The sequence below is a fragment of the Bidens hawaiensis genome, unplaced genomic scaffold (genome assembly GCF_021521415.1).
Source record: "Bidens hawaiensis isolate Kalapana, Puna unplaced genomic scaffold, B.hawaiensis_p1.1 tig00001611_1, whole genome shotgun sequence".
Lineage (NCBI taxonomy): Eukaryota > Viridiplantae > Streptophyta > Magnoliopsida > Asterales > Asteraceae > Bidens > Bidens hawaiensis.
In genome coordinates this window covers 35,510-58,813 of record NW_027504957.1, presented here as the reverse complement: position 1 = coordinate 58,813, position 23,304 = coordinate 35,510, and the positions used below count along the sequence as shown (strand labels likewise).

The window sequence follows — 23,304 nt, the reverse complement described above, 5'->3', positions numbered from 1 at the left end:
TTCTTATTTATAAGTTTCAGTTTTCACTTTCTAAAAGAATAAGGCATTTGATCATTTATATTTTAATCGTTATTACAACTTATAATCCAATTTCGGAAATCATAGCTATAAAATACAAATATTGCAATCAATCAGTCAAAACCAAATATATTTACAAGCAACAATTATCACAACATACGAGGAATACCATGTTCTACTAAATCAAACAAGTCTAAGGATAAACCCAAGTAGATCTTTTATCTTGCAAGCACACATAATCTAGAAGTGAAAAACAAGGATTATATTGGCGATGGTAACACCAATGAAAACATTCGACATGAATCCGTGTTCATTTAAGAACATGGAGACTGCTTTGCTTTTCTTATTAGTATTTGGAGGCCGATTATTCTGGCCACCGTAGGCACCCTTCCCATTACTTGCCTTCGTCCAAACTAAATCATCGTGTTTCACACCATCCCTTCCGACATAACTATTTCCATTCATATAGGCTGGAACTTTCTCATCTGCATGATACACAAGTACACAATACTAAATGAACCAAATATCAAAAACTTTAACGAATTAGACGATGTGAAATGACAAATAACTATTTTAAAGAAAAACTTGCCTTCGGGATCAAAAGCCAAGGTAGATATGAGTTGTGCACATAATAGAAGGAAGATGAATCCAAGCATTTTCGACTTCATTTCTCAAATGTGGCTAATGGTACTATGGTTACTAGCTAGTGGTATGATTGATATATATATATATATATATATATATATATATATATATATATATATATATATATAAATAGGTGTTTATATGAATGTATAGTTGTAGCTTGTGAGCAGATATGATTCCCTTCAAAATGGGAACCAAATAAAGTTGAATAGGAAGAAACAACAAGAGAATAAGTCCTTTAGGTTGGGCATTATGGACATGAGGTATCCAATGTTTTTCAAAGAGTAATTATGAAGTAAAATAAAGTAATAAACATGTGGTGTAGAGGTATAGCATCTTAAAATCATTTATGATAGCTTTAGACATTAGTTTGTATTCTATATTAAATGTAAATATGCTTATTTTTTAATAATATACATTTTCAAAACTATTTAATTAATTTTTTTTTTAAAAGAGAAAACCAATTAAAAAGGTGTTTGTACACAATTCAACGTGATTGGTTTTAACTCAAAAACATAAAAACTACTCTTTCATAGGAAAAGCAATTTTAACCTTATTACCTAAGTTTCTAAAGTGTCACATATATAATTGAGTTTGGTGTCTAATAGAAAGGAACAAAATTTAGTAATAACCCTTAAACCAAATATATAAATAAAACAATCATTTTAGAAAAATATAAAAAAAACTGGATGCAAATGTTTAAATATACGCAAAATGGGATTATTGTTAGTGTGTTACACTTTTATGATCATATCTTTACACTTGTGATCCTGGCTTATGATTGAGTTAATGACATGTAATGAACTTGTCGATCCGTCTTAATATCTTATGTCGAATTTCGCTTTTAGCAGTTTTTCTAATGGTAATCTAATTAACTCTTAATAATACTACATCAATGTTTTTAACAAATAGTAGTTAGTTGTTTGTTACGATATTTTTTAAGTTTCTTATCTGATTATTGGAACCCCTAAAAATCATAATTAATAAGTCAGAATACAATATGTATATTTACAAAATTCAGCGACGTGTTAATGGATAAACCTAACCAATTTAACTTGTAATCAACACACATGTTTTTATAACCTCAAATAAGTTACTAAACTATAAAGTATGAAGATGCGTGGGAAGGAAATTTATGCTAGCTTCTTTTTTTGGGGGGGCTTCTTGATAACATTGAGGTGGTTAAGAAATTTAGGTTATCTTTTAATACTTAGCTTGTGACGTAAATAATAATAAGTTTTTTATGTTATTAAGAAGCCCAAATATTAAGAAATAACCCAAATATGAAGAAAACCAAATTTTGTCTTTCAACACTTGCTACTTAGGGTGAGAGGGGTGGTTTACTCGTGCCACACGGGTAGTCCCCCGAGTGCGTAGTGTGAGTACGCCGGGTACATCATCCCTCTTTCAGTGAGTATAGGAACTTGGGTGAACTCGATGGCTAGTGGTTGGGATGATTTTGTTGATTTGAGATGACAGTATCATATTGGTTAATTATTGAGTACCCCCCCCCCCCCCCTCCTTCTCTCTAATTGGGTAGTTTGGACAGTTCTGGTTTTTTTGAGGTAAAACTACCCTATTAGTTGGTTATGCGAATACCTTGGAGTGTGGAGGTGCGGATTAACTGACATACTATGAATCAAAGGAGCATGATGATTGATGAGGGTTTGTAGTTTCAAGGTAGAAGAATAGTATTATAAGAATTGAAGCTGCTTCTACAATGATAATATTGCTATATATTATTATTGTTATTATTATATTAGGTTATGCATGAAAAGACGACTTCGCCCTTCGTTTTAGCATCAACCAAATGATTGACTTAACGATTGACCCAATTTCAAAAAAAAAAAAATGTACCACCACAGGGATTGTAACTGCGAAAAATTCATCATGGGTTTGCATCCTACGTTTTGGGTCTCACCACAATGACCAAAATTTTAAGTCTTTTGTAATTACAGGATGGGCAAAGTCACAAACTACAAAGTTAAGCCAATAAACTTCGAACTTGCGTATGAAAATTCCTCTTAAATTCATTTTTAAACAAACTAATTGAAAATGTTATAACCGGGCTTGACTGCTTGAGTTATGGACTATGGTACTAGGTAATGGGCTTTAAATTGTGTGGGCTAATTTAGGTGGGTGTATTAAGTGGATGGACTGGTGCCTTGGTGGGTGATAAGTTTTATATGAGTTTAAGTTTAATAAATTGTTTACTAATTACTATGTGAGAAAATGCTACTGATGGAAACTGACTAGTCATTGTTAAAAACTATTTGGATGATAAAAAATAATTGTAGGTTTTGAATTTCTGATAAAAAAAATGGTAAACAAGAACATTGGTCCTAAAAGCATATAATAGAAAATATTGCCAAGTTTGGCAAATCTATTGACATTTGAATTAACCTTAGGTGTTCAAGCATAAAGTGAGATGAGTATATAATGTTTTCTAAAGTTAGTATACATATACAGAAACTCCTTTCATAGTTAATTAGTTACGTAATGTGTGTTGTGTCAAATCCGCTAATTTGATAGTTACCGATCGTGTCTTGTAAAAAACAATATCAAAGAAAGGTTGCGGCGCAGCTTGTTGCCCGCTTACCTGCCACTCATTGTAAACGTTTGGATGTTTCTATGATATTAAAAAAAATAATTATTAAAAAGAAAGGTTGTTTTTTTTAATTCATTCTCTTCATTCACAGAATGTTATGCAAGCATCATTTGAATACAGAGGAGACAATTAGAATCACAATAGGAAACTAAAACAATTCTTATCTCTAAATAAATAAAAGAGATAAATGAAACAATTTGAATTTGAACTTCGAATTCCAATAGAAATCATATTGACTATTGAGCATCTAGTTCTAAGGTTGTTATGTGAGCATTCTTAGCATAACTATTGATTAGACCAACAAATGACCCATCTATTATTACAAGTGGGATGTAAGTCGCGTTGTTTGCAGATTAGTCATTTTTCTCTAAAATAACACGTAAAGTTGTAGCTTATGTAGAACCATAACTATATTTAAGGATTTATGGTGATATGGCCATTTTAGACTAAGTTCGATAATGTGATTCGTTATGGGAACTTGTTCCAAACAATATGAGTACCCCGAGCCATAATAGTGGTGTGATTTGCAGGTTAATATAGGACTAATCATCCACTTTAGGATGGTATGCAAGATTAATTTATCGGGTCATAAAGCCGTTGTACATGTTCCACAGTCCACGCTGACAAAGTGGTACACTTGCACATCAGTTTCGTATTTTCAAATAGCGTAAATAAATCCCAAGTTAATATTGATATGTTAGCAGGTTTAAACTTTTGTATATACGGAATCATATATGGTAACTCACTTTTTATAAGCATTGTTAAGCGAATACAAGGTTTCGAAGCATTTTAAATTAATGTTGGACTATAGAATCATGGCACAACTATGTACATGAAAATACATAACCTTGTCCCCTGAATATTGTAAAATGGATATTATAACATGAAGTCACACATCTGTATTGATAAAGTTCACATAGCTATGCCTTTCCTACATTTCATAACAAAAATTTATTTTTGGTTGTTTTGATCTGATTTTTCAAAACTCTCAAATGTATTTATTTAGTTTTGTTGATTAGCGTATACTTTCAGGTAATGGATAGGGGTGCAAATGAGTCGAGTTGCTCGCGAGCTTCGAGCTCGGATCGATAAAAAGCTTGAAAGGGTTGAGCTTTTTCAACATGCTCATGTAGTTATCGAGCTCGAGCTCAAGCCTTGTATTGGAAGCTCGTTTAGGCTTGTCGAGCCTTACGAGCGTTGTTTTTTTTTCAAGTTTTACCTTTATGGACTTTTATGTGCTCATTTTACACTTCATATCCGAGCTTGATCTAAGCCTTGGCTCGTTTAAGGTACATATTTGAAAACATATATAAAATAGATAACAAAATGATAACCGAGCTGAGCTCAAGCTTAAAAAAAATTCACGAGCCGAGCTCGAGCTTTAGATTAAGAGCTTGAAGAAACACCTCTCCGCAACAGACAGAGCAACCGGGGCCGTCCTGTTAGTCGAGCGAAAAGGCATCCAAATGCCAATCTACTATGTTAGCCGCCTCCTAACGGACGCTGAAACTCGGTATTCTACCCTGGAGAAATTAGTCTTAGCGCTGGTGCAGGCTTCACGCAGGCTAAGACGATATTTCCAAGGTCACCCAATTACTATTCTCACCAACTATAAACTTGCAAACGTTTTGGGCAAACCCGAACTGTCGGGACGCCTAGCCAAGTGGGCAATAGAATTGGGGGAATATGCAATAAAATACAAGCCACGACTAGCCATAAAAGGCCAGGTCTTGGCAGACTTTATTGCCGAGGTCCCCGCATCGCAAGAGAAGGAGTGCCAGGACGAGGCTCAGCCCTCTCCAGCACAAGACATCGACGAGGTCTGGCGACTTTACACTGATGGAGCGTCCAGCAGCGAGGGCTCAGGCGCAGGGTTAAAGCTGACCAACTCAACAGGCCAAGAGTACACTTATGCTATTCGGCTAGACTTCCCAAGCACGAATAACGAAGCTGAATATGAAGCATTTTTGGCCGGGTTTAGGATTGCGCGTAAGATGGGAGTGAAAAACTTGGAAGCCCATGTAGATTCCATGCTAGTCGCCAATCAAATTAACGGGACGTACACGGCAGTGAACGACACAATGGCCCTGTACCTCGCTCAAGCAAAAACCCTCATGCGCGATTTTAACAGTTGTAAAGTCATACACGTCAAGCGTAGCGAAAACAAGTCTGCGGACGCGTTAAGTAAGCTCGCGTCACTGGCTTTCACCCATCTGGGAAAAGATATCCGCATCGAACTCCTGGGCGCACCATCAGTCCCGCACAAAGAGGTATGTGTCATCCAAACCGGCACAGAAACATGGATGACACCAATAATAAATTACCTTGCGGCGGGTATACTGCCAGAGTCAAAAGCACAGGCGAGAAAACTACGCTGTAAAGCACTGAATTATCAACTAATCGATGACATACTTTACAGACGTAACTTTCTCGGCCCCCTCCTAAGATGCGTTGACGACCAAGATGCTAACTACCTCCTAAGGGAGGTACACGAAGGCATCTGCGGGATACATGCAGGTCCACGCGCAGTTGTAGCCAAATTGAACAACGCGGGATACTTTTGGCCGGGGATGCATACGGATGCGCTGGCATACATCAGAAGGTGCAGACCTTGTCAGCTCTACGCACCTAACACGCATCGCCCGAAGAATGATCTTGTTCCAGTCACCTCTTCATGGCCATTTCAGAAGTGGGTCATCGATGTGACAGGCCCATTCCCTACAGCAGCAGGAAACGTTCAATTCCTAGTGGTGGCCATCGATTACTTCACCAAGTGGATAGAGGCAAAACCCTTAGCCCAAACGACGGCGAAACATATCAAAAAATTTATTTGGGAGTTTATCATCTGTCGTTTCGGGCTTCCACAAAACTTGGTGAGCGATAACGGCACCAACTTTGCTGACAAGAACCTACAACGGTGGCTTAAAGAACTTCAAATCACCCATACCTTTACCTCAGTGGCACACCCGCAAGGTAATGGTGAGGTGGAAAGAGCAAATAGGAGCATCGTTGATGGCATAAAGAGAAGGTTGTTGGAACACAGATCTGGCTGGGTGGACGAAGTTCCACATGTACTGTGGGCTCATAGAACAATGAAAAAGACAAGTACAGGAGAAACACCGTTCAGCCTCACTTATGGCACCGAGGCCATGGTCCCGGTCGAAATTGGTCTGCCTTCACCAAGTGTCATGATGAAACCAGAGGACAACGACGCGGAGAGACGGTTAGACCTTATGCTGACCGAGGAGCGCAGAGACTTAGCTGCAGCGCGTGAAGAGAACTACAAACGACAAATGCAAAAGTACTACAACACGCGGGTGAAGCTATGCAACTTCAATGTAGGAGACTACATATTGCGTAACAACGAGGCTTCAAACCAAGAACGCCCAGGAAAACTGGCACCGGTCTGGAAAGGGCCGTACATTATCAAAGAAGTTCTGGGAAAGGGCGCATACCGGCTTGAAAGGCTCGATGGCACTCCCGTCCCACGAACATGGAACGGAGCTCAATTACGCAAACGTTACATGTAGATCAATTCCAAGTTTGTACTGGCCAAGAGCCGCTTTTAATGGAAATGATTCTCCTTAAAACATCGACGTTAATGGTTTTGCATTCATATATAAACTGTTCACACGGATATGTCGGTCTTCACCGCGTACATAAGTGCAAAAGTCGTTGCATGGGGAAAGCGGTAAAACCCGCATAAACCCAACAATTGGTAAACCTTCACGCAGACTCGCTGCATGGGGAAAGCGGCAAAACCCGCATTAACCCAAAGAATAGAAAACCTTCACGCAGGTCAGTCATAGTTATATGTCGGTCACCCTACTGAATGAAAATGCAGGTTTTAACCGCATAAATCATGAAAGGTACCTAGATCTATTGACAACCACGCGATGAACGGTTAACCTATCTAGAATATGAGGAAAAGCGCTAGAATAAATTTAAATATGCATGCGCAAATCCCAAAGATTCGAAAAGTAAGCGGGAAGAACCCCTTACCCTGGCTATCCAGTTGACCGTAAGACGGCTGCGAGTACAGTGTTAAGGCAAAACCCTTCACATACCTAGCACCCGCAGGGAACAAAGGCCAAGAATACCAAACTATGAAGTCGGGTGCGGGTACAGTGTTAAGGCAAAACCCTTCACATACCTAGCACCCGCAGGGCACGGAAACCGGAAAAACCCAATTATGAAGACTGGGTGCGGGTACAGTGTTAAGGCAAAACCCTTCACATACCTAGCACCCGCAGGGAACGGAAACCGGAAAAACCCGACTATAAAGCCGGGTGCGGGTACAGTGTTAAGGCAAAACCCTTCACATACCTAGCACCCACAGGGAAGTGAAGCCGAGAAAATCTTGGCATTCCACCCAACTACAAAACGGGCACAGGTACAGTGTTAAGGCAAAACCCTCCACATACCTAACACCCGTAAAAAGTCATACCTCGGCACCCAATCGTAAGTCGGGCGCGGGTACAGTGTTAAGGCAAAACCCTTCACATACCTAGCGCCCGCAGGGGATTAAACGCCAGGAACACCTCGGCAACCATAAGTCAGGTGCGGGTACAGTGTTAAGGCAAAACCCTTCACGCACCTAGCCCTGCAGGGATTTAACGCCAGGGATACCTTGGGAGTAAAGTAACTAATAAGACGAAGTGCGGGTACAGCGTCAAGGCAAAACCCTTCGCATACCGAGCACTCCATGGGAATTGAAACCAAGAAGGATCTTCTGGGCCATGCTTGCAGAAACGGGATTAACATCCCCGCATAGCGGGAACGTCAAGAACTAGATTGTTTGAAACTTCAGGATGGAATTGGTGGTTATAACATGATTGATCACTATGTTCAAAACCACCAAGACCTCATGGAGAATCTACACAAAAGGTTCTAAACGCTCCTGACTTGCGGGGAGGTTATAGACCTATCCGCATCATCCCAGAGATCAAGCAGAACATTGGGAAATTCTGCGTGACATTGGGAAACCCGTGGGTAAGACTTCCCGCGGAAAACCCATAAAACTAAACCCTTTTCAAAAATCCCTTGCTTAAGTCCAAAAGTTCACCTCACTTTATTAAACATTCATGAGAAGAACATTGGACTGGGGGGACTTGAAGAGGTAGGTCCCAGCAGAGGTGGTTAGGACCCGCAAGACTTCCTTAAAAGGAGACGTCTGCGCAGTTGAACACGCAAGACTCCTTAAACGGACGTCTGCGCAGTTGAACCCGCAGACTTCACCATAGGGACGTCTGCGCCGCGACCTACCAAACCCGCAGGACCCACCACGCTCAGAGTTGTGACGACCTCACATGCGGTACGCAAGCTGGTCCTGCAGGAAATGCCTCCCTATGGTTTCCAAGTATCCGCCTGTTCCCGCAGGTGAGGATACCCGCCATTAGGGACTGGCCACCCGCGCAGCATGGCTACACGCATAAGGCTCAGACTCGTAATAATTCAGTAGTCACCTGAAGAAGGAATGAGCAAAGCCGGGAACATTCCCGCATAAAGGCGGGAGGGGGAAAACTCCCGCCTAAATGAGCCAGTCCGTATAATAATGGAGGATCTTTTGTGTGATACCTGACGAGGTATGGACAAAAGATCTGACCAACGATACGACAGCTCACTGACAGCAGCATGGCAGACAACACGCCACAGCACTGTGACCAATAGCCGCCGCCTGCTCACCAACTCCTGCCATACCACGTGCCTAGCCTGTAGTTGGTGGAAAAGGAAAAGTGAACAGCACGCCTGGTCACTGTCAGCCGCTGCCTATCCACCAATTACCAGCAGAGCACGTGCGTAGGCCACAGTTGGCAGAGTAGTAGGCCGGCTAAACCTCCTTGGAAACCCACCTTCGGCTATAAAAGACATCAAATGGTAATATCATTTCATCATCTAATATCTTGTATAATTTACCTGATAAGTGCTCTAGTATTAATAATATACTTTTATATTCAAAGAGTAATATAGACTGACTCACGCCGGAGGGTGGTCACAAGGAGGAACCCCCCCCCCCCCTTTCTTAGTGACGAGCTCACGGTGTCTGTTTTGCAGGTTATCGGAAGAACCATCTTGCCGGAATTAACCCCTCGTGGGAAACGTCTATCTAACCCTTAGGTTACTCGTAATCTGTCGGGGTTCGACTGGTGTTTCTTCAGAGCTCAAAACAAACTGAGCTCGAGCCTAGACGAGCTTGGACTTGGCTCGGCTCATTTACAACTATTTGCTTTAAACATTGTGGGACCATATTAACATAAAAAAAAGATTTGCATATTGTTAACATCTTAGTGAAGACTTGCCATCCCCAAGGCAAGATTAATACGCAAAGGATACTTTAAGAGCTATTTCCAAGGTAGTTATATGTTTAAATCGTTGATTTATTAAACTTTCATGTATTTATATATTCATTGTTAACAAGTTAAGTGATTTTAATATTTAAAACATCGTTTGGGTATGATTCATAGTCCAAGTAGTTGAGTTGAAGCATTCAAAAACTTCAATTTAGAAGTGGGCCGGAGGTCATAAGTTTGAGTCCCACTTATGACGAGAAATAAGGGTTTCCAGGTTGAGCTAGGGTTTTCTTACTAATGGTGGGTTTCCTCCAAAGGATAGAATGGAGATGATCGGGTGGGTCAATGGCTTGTCAGTGATCCAAATGACCGTGCAAAAAAGTTTTAGAAAGATCGCCGAATAACTTACTTGTGTAACAAGTGAAAGGTGTTTGGTGTTTATTAAATTTAGCCATTGATATGATGATATCACGTTTGCATGTTGCAAGTAATCCAACACGACTCTAGTTCCATTAATTTTGTTTTTTAACTTTTAACAAATTTAAAGACCTCTAATATTTAAACATCTGATTGAATGCCTATTTTCTAGAAAAAGGAACGGTGAAGTTAGCTGTTATTTTATACAATCGAGGTAAATAGCGAAATAATTTTGCCTTTTGTTTTTCGGCTGATAAATAATGTTATTTATCTTGACAAATAATTGCCATCAATGAATCAACTAGTTTATAAAAAGGTGACTTAAATGACACAAGTTTGTTGTTGATATTTGAGTTAGATTTTCTTCGTCACGGCCCAGGGCAAGGCTCTCATATGTCATCTCCACGCTAACCCCAACACCCTCCTCCCTCTTACATCCTCTCACATTGTTACCTTTTTGTTTAATTCTATCATTTACTTAAAACTCATTTATCTTTTATTTCTTTCATTATCTCTAACAAAAAATTGTGCATAAAACACAATTTAAAAAAATTGATTAATATGCGTATGGTATATAAGGTGGTGTGAGTATTACCTACAAATGTGTTTATATTATATGGAGTGAGATGCGTCACAAATAAAATTAGCATACTAAATATATAAATAACTATAGTAACTACAGTTTTAAGCTAGAGTAATTATGTTATAAAAAGTAAAACTATAAAAGTGTAATAATAATTACTTTAATTTAAAAGTTGTATTGTAATAATAACTACTCTAATATTAACATAATTGCCCTACTTATTTGTACACTTTTCATGATAAAAGTTATTTATATTTGATCCAAACTTCATATAATATTCATATGGTGCTTGATTATTCTACAAGAATGGACTTCTTTAAATCATTTTGCATATGACAATGGAAGCGAGTAAAATAAAAAATAGTTATAAAGATAACCTTCAATGTTATATATTGGGGAAAAGAACATTATATGTTAACAACTTTTAAAATTATTAAACTTTGTTATTGAAGAAAAATGTGGCATGTATAACATGTACTTATTCAACACGATTCATTTTAACCGAATAGTAGTTATGTTCAATGAGTTTAAACAAGAGTCTAGAGGGATATAATCCCACTTTAGTTGTAATGTAAGGCTGAGGGGTGTGGAGCGCGAGAGGGGGCGCGTGAGCCTATCCGCTCGCGCCCCGGGGCGCGAGCACCACACCACCGAGGCGCGAGAGGGGCGCGAGAGGGGCGCGAGCACGCAGACCAAGGCAGGCGCAAGAGGGCTAGCGGGTGAAAATGGGCGTAAAGTTGGCCTGGGAATGCGTGAAGAGCCGTTGGTGCTTAGAAATAGAGCCGTTGGCTCTTTATTTTTATTAAAAAAAAAAAAAAATTTTTACGTGAAGATGAAGAAGAAGGTGGTTACGGAGGGAGAATAATAAGAATGAGAGGATGACAAGTGATCGGAGGTTGTGGGTGGTGGAGAAGATGATGGTGGTGGTGTGGTGGAGAAGATGATGGTGGTGGTGTGGTGGAGGGTTTGGGTGGCGGTACGAAGGTGGGTTAGTGGTGGCTGGTGTGGTGGAGAAGATGAAATGATGAATCTTGATTTTGATTTTGTGTTGTTATTATTAATATTATTATTAAATATTAATATTATTTAATATTATTATTAGATTAAATTTGTAAAAAAATAAAAAAAAAAATCCGCTGGAGCCCCTGCTCGCGCCCCTCCACACCAGGGCCAGGGGCTCAAACGGGGGCTCCAACACCCATCTTATCCAGTTTCTCTCTCTGCCACACGTCACAATATTATTGGCTGGAGCCCCCACTCGCGCCCCCATTAGAGCCCCCCACACCCCTTAGCCTAATCGTGACCTCGAAGAATAACTAGGGTGATGAATGCAATGATTAAGGTGATGATTAATTAGAGCCAATCACACGTCCCATCACCCTAGACGACAAGGAAAAATATTGAGGAAAAAATTAGGCCACCATGCTTAAAGATAAAAAGTGAAAAACATGACCACAGGTTCTTACGCTATCCTCATTAACAGTCTCACAATCTCAATCTCACATTATAAAATTTATTTCTCTCTCCTCAATCTATATAATTTAATTCACCCCAATCTTTTATACACATTCACAACTCATCCCAACTTAAAAAAAGTATTTTTTTAACGAAGTCTGTTTTAAATAAAATTTATGTCGGAATGTTCATAATTTTTTTTAAAAATATCGTGTATTTAATTATTTTTTTAGTTCGAATATTAAAAGTTAATTGAAAAATTAAGTTATTCGGGGTTAGTTTGGATTGCAATCTAGGTTTGCTCTACCAACCCAAATTGCCAATCTAGATTGGTAAATTTTCTTTTTCAATTTTTTTTAACTTTGGGCTCACCAATCTCATTATGAGATTGCCAATGGGAGTAGTCTTAATGATGTGTTTATTTTTAAATGAAGTTTCTGAGCGAGTCAGGTATGCAGGGCCGGCTCCGAAAAGGCGAAAAAAATTTGGGCCAAATGGCGAAATTTTTTTTGGCCCTTTAGTAAAAGAAACATTTTGTTTGATTTAAACAATTTAATTTTAAATTGTAAAAAACTTTTGTATAAAAATAATCTTAAATTGTCTTAAATATGACTAGAACTCACAACCTTTTAGTTAGATGTCATAGCCCTTTACCACTAGACCAAGCTAGTAGTTACGTAATTGTGTTGAAACATTGATTATACATATTTTTTTTTATAAAAAATACATATGCTTTTTTTTTGAAAAAAAAAATTCGGGCCTAGCGGGGTGTCGGGCCTGTGGCCATCGACTACCCTGTCATGCCTCAAAGACGGCCCTGCAGGTATGAAGCATTATAATCAGTATGGACGGTTGGTATCTCATATTTGAAAGGTTTAATCGGGTATTGAATGTAATTTCAAAAGATGTTCAAAAACAAAAGGTATATTTAAAATTTACATTTTTATCATTAATTCTAACGCATATTGAATTTTAATAACTCAAATTATAATTTATTGATCGATAATATTACATATCGACAATATAACCAATAACATTCTGAACTTGTACTTACATTGTAAAGGACAATCTCACTCGCATATCATTAAAAAAAATCGCACTTGATTCCACTTAGTTTCGTTCACAAGGGTGATTATGAGCAAATTGTGGCAACGTGCCTTCAACTTACTATGATGACTAAGCGAGTAGAATTGTATTTATAATGATAACGAAAGTTAGAAGAGTCATTGGTTAAATTGTTATCATTAGACAATTGATCATAAATTCATAATTTAGATTAATAAAATTCAATTTGATAAAACTAAATTATATGGATATATAATTTTTCAAAGACTTCAATCTCTATGCATTAATATTATAGAGCTTCTAATCGTTTTCGTACATGATTTCCACACAACTTTTGTCTACATAGATATTACATGAAGAAATATATTCCCATCTTTGATTTCACGTTAGTTTAAATTTCAAAAGCACAACAAAAACCGGGCGAGCGTTGGTTTTTGCTCTTGAGTAATTTGTACGATGGCTATGATCCAAATCCTAATGCATGACATCGATGCATGTTGTCCTTCCATGCTAATCTTCTTCATTATCGAAGTTAAACAATCAAGCAAATTTGAGGTAATTTTGTTTAGTTTAAGAACCTCAAGCTTAAATCAGTTTGTGTGGCAAATGCGTTGGGAAAACACGCACATCCAAACGAACAACACAAAGCCTATTATAGTCGGTGGAGGAACGCCCCCACGGCTCCCACTTAACGTTCAAATGGGTTCGGTTTTTTTTCTAAACATAAGTTAGAGACTAAGATGTACTCATTGTATATTGTATATGTTATAGACCCCTATGTTCCAAGTCGAAACATTCTCAAAGAAAAAATTAAACTAATTTTGATATTGACATCTTGTTGAATATAAAAAAATAAAAAATGTTAGAAAAGAGAATTGTCATTTATCTATCTAGATGTGAAAATAATATATTGTTGTTGATAGATTTCGAAAATCAAACTGTAAATGTTGCCCAGATGATTTGAAATTTTTAAAATTCTCTCGAATGAACATATATATAATAATGTAAAAACTAAGGGTGAAACTAAAACTTATGGATAATGAATTTTACTTATTTAATTACGCTTTAATGATTTGGTTAATTGAATGAATGTTGATTGGGGGTGAAAAACTTAATCTTTGTGCTTTAATGTTTTGGGTGCCCCCAACTCATTTGGATCCGCCACTGATTATAACTACGACTTAATCTCGTTTGAATTTAATTTGAGTTTTTTACCAGTCGATCTCAACTAGCGTCCGCTCACTTTTGTTAGGATCCTCCGGCTCGTCTCTACACCGAATACGTTGTGGCCCTCCATCTAGATTTGACCCTCGATGTTTCTCCTCTATTCAACTTACGTATCCAAGATATTTATATCAACAGTTAGTTACCAAGAGTTCCTTGGTTTCAGCAGTTGCATCGTATAATTTGAATATTTGATGAAAATAAAGAGAGGTGAAGGCAATTTTTATCATGTAATATTTAATTTATTTTTTGTTTTTTAGATTAACGATAAAATACTTGTTTTACATAATTCACGGTTAATGTGGACCAAATGCATTAACAAGGGATCAAATTTGTTAAATTCCCAATTTCTCAAGAGAAAAAATCAAAATAAACATATACTCATACGGCATGACATGTACATGTATTATTCTCAACTCAATTTTTCAAGAGAAAAAATCAAAACTCTAATCACGTCCGAGATCATTTATTAAATGGGCTCCAATTAAACCCGAACTCGTTTCTTCTCAACTCGATTCAAACTTTAAACGATCCAATCTCGTGTCTCATAAAACAAACTTGTTTACACTCTCACAAACTCATTACCATTAAAAACAATTAAAAAAACCTCAATGTTATTAGGCTTATTGGATTTTAATAATCTAAATTAAAGGCTATTAACCAGTGATTATCACAATTATTTATTGCCACCGATGGTCCCAATTTTTAAGAAATTGGATCTCAGTGGTCCATGTTAAAAAAACTTAACAATGTTAACTTTTTTCCGAATTTCAAACTGAGTTTTTGGGTTTTTGATCGGAAGGATGATACAAGCCAACATATGTAAGCTTAGCTCACAGCGATTCTCCAAATGATTCGATTAGTTCTTTAAATCAGGTGTCTGAACTTCCGATTAACAAAAATTATGCCGCTTGTAGCACTGTTCGACCTAAGTTTATATTAATCGACTCGTATCATCTTTTCCAATCAAAATCCCTAGAAAATCAATTTGAATAATGGAAAAAAGTTAACGCCAATAAGTTTCTTTTAACGGAGAACCACCAAAAACTAGTATTCTTAAATTTGTAACCACTAGTGACGATAAACTCAGACCAATAACCTTTAGTTGAGAATGTTAAAATATAAAAACCAAATTATTGTTGTTATTATTATTATTGTTATTATTATTATTCAAACGGTGACTTTCACAGTTAAGCTATTTCATTGTGCGAACACATCGCGCCCCGCCACCCCACTCAGGCCAACTATGTTGACATGATCGGGATCCACGCTGGCATCCGAGTTTGGCTTGGCGTTCCCGGTAAAACCCAGTTGACTCATCCCGTCCGGAGGCACGACATGTTTTAATGCTTTGGTAAAATCCGGTCAGAATCAGGATTCGAACCGGGACATCCGGGTTATCCATCGTGTTTCCAGCCATTTGGGCAAGCCCCTCTGTTGGTCGTTCAAAAAAAAATGAATATATAAATAAAAATAAATATAATAAGTTTGTTCCTCCTGGGCTGTTTTACAGCTCTGAGAAATCGAGGACGAGATTCTATTTCCTAATTGGCTAATTAATTCTTCTAATTCTAATTCTCCCAATTATTTTTCTTTCTTTTTTAATTCAATCTAATTATGCCCCGATTTAATATCTGCTTCTGCATATTTATCGCCGGCAAGATTTGATTTTTATTTATTTCCAATCTTTCTTTCGAAAACCAACCAACCCAAATCAAAGATTATGGTTCATACCCACTTCGTTTGGTCTCATGGCGGCAATCAAGTCTTCTTGTGCGGTGATTTTACTGCGTATGTTGTTTCTTAATTGCACTTGTTGGACTTCAATTCAATTGATTTTGACTTTGACTAAACTTATATAATGCAATTATTTCTTTAGGTGGATCAAGTATCATCAGATGGTTTGTGTTGAGGGCTCTGCAACTACTTTTATGACTATTTGTGATCTGCCTCCTGGTGTGCACAAGGTATTATATTTTAACTAAAAGTTTTTTTTTTTTTACTATTTTGATGATTTTTTAATATGAATTGTACTTACAAGGGGATTGTGAGGTAATAATTTTAACTTCAAGTTTAAAAAAAAATATTTTGATGATTTTTAATATGAATTGTACTTAGAAGGTGATTTGTGCTATTTTATTCATGTCACTCTGATATTTATTGCTGAAATTTTCAGTACCTTTTGCTTTGTTGCAGTTTTTTATGCGGTAGGGCGTTTTGTTTTGTTGCAATGTGGATTTTTTTGTGTTAGCGCGGTCTTGGTGTTTAGGGACTGTCTGATAGCCTCTTAATGATTCCATTAAGTGGCTACCTCTGAATCAGTCAGAGGTAGAGTGTGTTTGGTTACACCTCTTAGTGGCTCACGGGGTCTCTTATTGGTTAAGTTTTAGTGACATGCTGAATGATTCAGAGGCTACCTCTTAATCAGTTAGACCTTTTTTATTGATTCAACGCTAGATTGCCAAACGGCCCCTTTTCAAGGGGAATTGTGTATGTCTGCTATTATTTTATCTTTTACTGCTAGAGTTTTCTCACTATTTTGTGTTTGTTAGCAGTTTAAAGCTATTATTTTTTGTGGCTTTTGTTTTGTTGTTATTTTGATGATGATATTCAATATAGACTGTTTTGCGTTGGCGTGGTCTTGGCATACAGAATTTTTCGGCGAGCATATTCATACTTTCAAGGGGATTTGCGCTACCTTATTCATGCCTCGTTTCTCTTTAAAAGCTGTTATTATTTTCTCACCAATGTTTGTTATTTGTAGTTTCCTGCTATTATTTTAGTATTATTAGTACGTTTTGTTTTGTTGTTTTTAATTACCAGTTCATAATTTATATTATACGAATATTACCCTCCCTAGCCCCTACCTTTAGCTTGCTATGAATGGGATTTTACTGGATACATTCATCTATTTATACAATAAGAATTGTTTGTAAATTGTGAAGAATAGTGAGGTTATTAATGAGCTACAATAATCACTTTATTTAGTGGTAGATTCTAATTATTGTTGGTTTTTTTGGGCTGCAAATGGTGAATGAAGTTCAAATTCTTGGTTGATGGTGTGTGGCGGATTGACGAGATGCAACCGGTTGTTGAAGATGGATATGGTGTTAATAATGTCGCCGTTGTGCAACAACCTGAGCTTTTACCTCAAATGTTTAACGATGGTCTATCGGTCATGCCTATTGATGGCTATGATCATAGAAATCATGCTAATGTTGTAAGTATCCACATATTATTTTCTTGTATTATTTGCGATAATAATAATTAGTATGTAAGACTATTATGTTTTTAGGCTTCGACGTCAGGCAGTGTTCCGAATGAAGAGGTGGAAATAACTGGTGATGACATAGGGACTACTACACGTCGTTTATTTAAGCATTTATTATCTTATAAAGCATATGACTTGATTCCCGAATCAGGGAAGGTTTGAATTCTTTTTCTTAATATTTTTTAGCGCTTATGGTGGCCTTAACCCGTTTAGTTATAGATGGGTTGATTTGGGTTGTGTATATTTCAAACGGGTCAGATAAAAATTTTGATTAAAAGGTGAATGGGTCAAACTGGTCAAACGCGTTGAAAGTCTCTCAAAGAGTTTTAATATTCAAAGATTTAGATCATTACTCTAATGGCATCCTTTTTGCAAACATAATAAAAGCATTAATTATTTACAAAATGGATAAAAGGTGTCAGCGGGTCAATCCGACCCGACCCGTTTTGACCAAAACTACAAAACATTAGAATATCAGCCTCTTGCCACCTCTTTTGTTTTCATTATAAGCTTTTTAAAGTAATATATTAAATTAATATTTGTAAAATTGTCTTTGGAAACTAGGTGTTTGCATTAGATGACAGTATGACAGTAGAAGAGGCGTTTCTTGTTATGCATGAAGAGGTATGTCTTGACTCTTGATTACAATTTTTTTTTTGTTTGAGAGTTATTTAGATTATTGTTTTATAATATAGTTTTTAAACACTTTCTATTATTAACAAAAATCAGAGGGGTTGCTTATTCTACTAAATTGTATATATTCCTTATTTCTTGGAATATTAACTGAATAAAAATTCTGATTATTTGCTTTAGGGACTTGCTGTTACCCCCCTTTGGAATGCAGCCAATTTACAGATTTCAGGGATGTTAACTGCATCTGATTTCATTATGTTTCTGATTGAGGTATAAAGTAATTGATGTTGCAGAAAGTTTGTTTTTTTTACCATATCATCATTTGATTGCAATTATTTTAATTGCTATGAAATGTGTAAATATGATATTATGAAAATTTGAAATTTCAAAAGATTTTATATGAAACGCTCTGAAAATTATTAATCTTGCAGCTGCATAGGAACCGTGCAATGGCAACTAATAATGTGAACCCATTTGCTACAATATCTGCATGGAAAGAAGGGAAGCTTCAACTTCAAAGGAGACCTTTGATCCAAGTAAGCAACATGTTTCATAATACGGGTCAAATTGGGTTGTATTTTATCTCAAACGGGTCAAATAATTTATTTTTAATGCATGCACGTGCTAAATTTTTTTTATTCAAATAATTGGATGTTTGATAGTATTGTTTTTGCTATCATAATTAACGCACTAGCTATTTATAAAAAAGTTATGTCAAATAGACAAAATAATGTTTTTATTGGATCAAAGTCATCAAACCCTCCCCTCAGGCTGTTAAAATCTCACTCGACAATGGCTCGGTTTGTAAAAGAGCCAGCTCGCTCGTTTGGCTTGTTTAAATAAAAGCCCAAGTTTTAATATATTAATTATAACCCAAATTTTAATATATATTAATTATAAATTCAACATTATGTGTATGTTGAAACTTAAAGTTTTATTTGTTGTTTTTGTCTATACAAATACGTGTAAGAAATACAAATTAAAAAATAAAAAGAAAGAGCTTGCTCGAGCTTTTGATGGCCGACCTCAAGCTCAAGATATCAGCTTGTTAAGAAAAAGGAGCCAAACCCATCTTTAAACATCCTAACCCGACTTATGGTTCTACAACTTTTCCATTAATATTTTCGTATGCTATTGATTTTTCTTATAACTCCCATTTGTCTTCTTGAACACAGATTCATCCTGATGATTCCCTCAATAATGTTGCAGTTAGAATCTTGGAAAATCACATATCTTCAATTCCTGTTCTATATGTCCCGGAAGGTTCCACTTGCCCACTGTTGCTTCATGTTATATGCCTTAGTGGACTCTTAGAACGTACATCTCTTTCTTTAATTAACTTTCTGTTTATAGCAAGCGCTAATCGCATAAAAAAGTAATCAGCTTTGGTTCGATTTCTATTTCAGGTACCCATATTTTGTCCACCCATTAAAACATTAAATTTTAAAACATATGATTCAAAGTTTATTTAAAAAAAAGATTACCTTTAATTGAGTTTTGAGTAAATTACACTTCGTGTCAACTTCAAAAAAAAAATCCTATTTTGAAAAATTGTAACACATTAGGTCCTTTCCAGTAAGTGAAGTAAAATTTTCTGTTAAATTATTTTTTCAGTTTACAATTTTACCTGTACAACTAAAAGGCAAAATTTGTAATTTTCAAAATTCTTTTATTTTTCTTTTATTTATTTTTTCTGAAAACTTTTGAAAAAGAGTGAAATAAAGAAAAGAATGCTGAAAATTAAAAATGTTGTCATTTAATTGCAGGGGTTTGGTAAAATTGTCATTTATAAAAAAATTAACAGAAATTCTAATCAAACTTGTGTTGGTGGAAAGGACCTAATGTGTTACAAGTCTTCAGATAAAATATGTTTTTTTTTGTAATCATTTAATATGTTCAAGGAAGCAACTTGCAAGTTGACATATGGTTAAAAGACACAAAGAAGAGTAATTTACTCTACAATTTTTTTGAACAAAAATATCTTTTTGATATTTGACATAGGTTTTTTCTAGGACAAACATAGATGGATTTAAAAAATAGAATGTACCAAAGTTGTTACTTTTTATGCAATGTTTCTTTATAAAAGCTAGAAATTTTGTTTATCATATGTTCTAAATCGATATACATTTTGAAAAAAATAGATATACACAGGCATTTTGAGCACCGTATTGCTTATTTGCCACTTTTACAACATTCAATCGGTGTTGTTCCAATTGGTACTTGGATTAGAGAGATTGGAGGTGCAAGGGAATTAAAAACAATTTCTCCTAATTATCTTCTTAGCGATGCTTATAGACTATTAATAGATGGTGCGTATCATGTATCAACCCTTTTCATTTCTTGATTTACGTTATTTAATCATGGGGTGTGCGCAAAACCGAAATAACCGAACCCAATAAAATACAACGGTTTGGTTTTATGTATTTAAAACTGATTTTGCGGTTCGGTTTCGGTTTTGCTATCAACTAGAAACCGAAAAAACCAATCCTAGCCGAATCGAAAAGTCGATTTTAAACATTTGCAAGAAAATAATAAATGGTGTAGCCCAAAAAATTTAGATCCAAATGTGTAATAATCAAGTAAATCATTGATCAAGAAAAAATTTAGGTCCAAATTAATTATTTTGAGACTTTTTCGGTCCAAAATTTCAAGCCCAAATGGTAAAACCGAAAAAAAAAACGATTTTAAGTTATTTATAAGAAAAGAATTAATGTTGTAGCCCAAAAATTTATAAGTCCAACTGGTAAAATCGCAAACCGAACCCATTGCAAATATTGAAAACTGAAAAAACTGAACGGTTTTGAGCCCAAAACCGACGCATGAAGTTTCATAATCTGAATCTTGATTTCTTACAGAGCATATAAGTTCGGTGCCCATTGTTGATGATAACAGAACCCTTATTAATGTCTTCTGCAGGAGGTTGTGTTTTTTTACCTTTTTATCCTCGACTTATTTTTACCGTTTTTGCCTTGAAATGAAAAAATGGGTGGGTCAAATAACGGGGTTGTGTTAATCATATGTATTTTTTAATACAAGTTAACACTAGTCAAATGGGTCACTTTTACAATTTATCTAAAAGGGGAACGGGCCAAACGGCTTGAAAGTTTCCCAAAGTTTGTTTTTAGTGCATACGACTTCTAATTCGTTTTATTCAGAAATTATGTACTAATGTTTTTTTTATTTTATTAGACAATTTAGGAGATTGTAAAAGCAGTGTACTAAATTTGATTACAAAATTTACAATAATAATAATAATAATCTTATTTTCTTTATTAAACAATTTAGGAGATTGTAAGCTTTTAAATACAATTTGGACGACCCTCGACATGTTTGACCCGTTCAATCTGTTTGACTCGGTTCATTTTCAACGAATATTATAAAACTTACCAATTTGCCACATCTTTGTTTCATTTCAGTGATGTCCTTTCATTAGCAAAGAATAATGCATATGCTCATGTTCAACTTGATCAGACAACAATATCTCAAGTAAGTCTAGACCTATATTATATTTTCTCTACCTTTTTTTTTATTAATTTGCATAATCCTGAAATGATATAACTATTGTCCCACTCACCAAGGTTGCCTCACTTCTGTAAGCATCATGCCAACTTTTAAGCTCATTTTCTTTTCTTGCAAACTTTGATCTAAAGTACTATTTATTTACATGTTGAATATAAAGATATCAGCTGTGAACTTAAGTGACATAACATACAGAGGAATCTCAGGAACATCAAACACGGATATAAATTAATAATTATTACTCAAAAATCAATGTTTTATATTTTATTATTTGGCTAATTTAATCAAATAGTGACTTACTTATGGTAAGGATGGTTTGGTAGTTTGTTAATCATACTTTTTTTGAAGTAAGGGTAGCTTGGTAATTATACTATTTTCGTGTCTTTAGGGACTACAGCTTGTAGATACAAATACACGCAGTCGGTATGGGATATGCACGCGCTCAGATTCCTTGTATACAGTCATTGGTCTTCTTTCAGATCCAGGTTCAGTTTTTTTTACCTTATTTAAATCCAAAATTCGAGATTCTCCACAATAAAAAAAGTTATTGATATATAATTTATTAAAGATATATTATAGTCGATTGAAAAATGAAAATCAAGTGTTGTATATCTAATATCACATAATCAGTTTCAAAACACGTGTGTTAAAACTTGTGTTTTTTTTTTTTGGTTACAGGGATACAACGTGTTGTGGTTGTTGAAGTGGGAACTCGTTATGTGTTAGGTTTAATTACATTGAGAGATGTATGTAGTCTCATTTTTAGAGATTTTTCTTAAAAATGCGGTTCTCATTTAAATAGGGTTGGTGATGGTTTAACAATTGGATATATGTAGAGGGAGTGTGTGAACACACTTTTTTTTTTTTTTGTAATTATGAACACACCATGATGCTTTAAAATGCTTTATTTGATTAATATAATTATTCACAAACTTAAACCTTTTGGTGTGTTGCAAACTTGCAATGATTTTACACTAACAACACATGATTTTACACATGCGTGTTAATCCTAGTCAATGTATAAATACTAGATATGCTTGCAAATTCGGTATAAATTGATCTCGTATAATAGCTACGTTTGGTTTCATGAATGGTTGAGATTGGTCGTTACCTTGTTATATTCATGAACCGAACATGGCTTAAGCTTGCTGTATAATGGTTAAGAAATAAATACCATATCCTAGAGAGAAAGAGGTATTTATAAATTATAATGTAGTCACTCTGAAGTTATAAATCATTAGGCTCTGTACGAGTGTACGTTAGCCATCTACCGTTGATGTATTATCTGTTGGTCTAATGTTTTAGCCTTACTAAACCTTTGTTTGCTGGTATATTCTTTGGTGTGACATCTATGATACAATGTAATTGAAAAAGTCGAAACCGTTATTCACTTCACTAGGTTGTTTGTTGGCAATTGGCAGACCAGTCATTGTGCGAACGCCCGGAGCTTATATGATGACAGCCAGATTGATCAAGGTTCGAGTGCTAGACACCATGTTTTCTTAACTCTAGAACCCGAAACTGGACATGGACATAACATGAAACACGCCTTCCTTCAAGTAACCTTAAATAAAAA

General features: G+C 35.9%; 1 protein-coding gene across 1 annotated transcript; it reads left to right on the top strand.

The window, feature by feature from the left end:
• The first annotated feature begins 15,998 nt into the window (after positions 1-15,998).
• On the top strand, positions 15,999-22,588 carry LOC143609542 (sucrose nonfermenting 4-like protein). The gene is made up of 13 exons (XM_077084271.1): positions 15,999-16,096; positions 16,185-16,272; positions 17,346-17,525; positions 17,601-17,732; positions 18,141-18,200; positions 18,390-18,479; positions 18,641-18,745; positions 19,385-19,526; positions 20,351-20,518; positions 21,065-21,128; positions 21,626-21,695; positions 22,117-22,213; positions 22,407-22,588. Exons 1-13 carry the CDS (start codon positions 16,029-16,031, stop codon positions 22,505-22,507), a joined length of 1,365 nt encoding a protein of 454 aa, XP_076940386.1. The 5' UTR covers positions 15,999-16,028; the 3' UTR covers positions 22,508-22,588.
• The last annotated feature ends 716 nt before the right edge of the window (positions 22,589-23,304 follow it).

What these genes read in the sequence shown, in the direction of transcription:
- LOC143609542 (XM_077084271.1), top strand. Translation starts at nt 16,029, where the DNA reads ATGGTTCATACCCACTTCGTTTGGTCTCATGGCGGCAATCAAGTCTTC. An exon ending in TTGTGCGGTGATTTTACTGC is followed by an intron (nt 16,097 to 16,184) that starts GTATGTTGTTTC and finishes TTATTTCTTTAG; the next exon opens with GTGGATCAAGTATCATCAGA. An exon ending in TGCCTCCTGGTGTGCACAAG is followed by an intron (nt 16,273 to 17,345) that starts GTATTATATTTT and finishes TGGTGAATGAAG; the next exon opens with TTCAAATTCTTGGTTGATGG.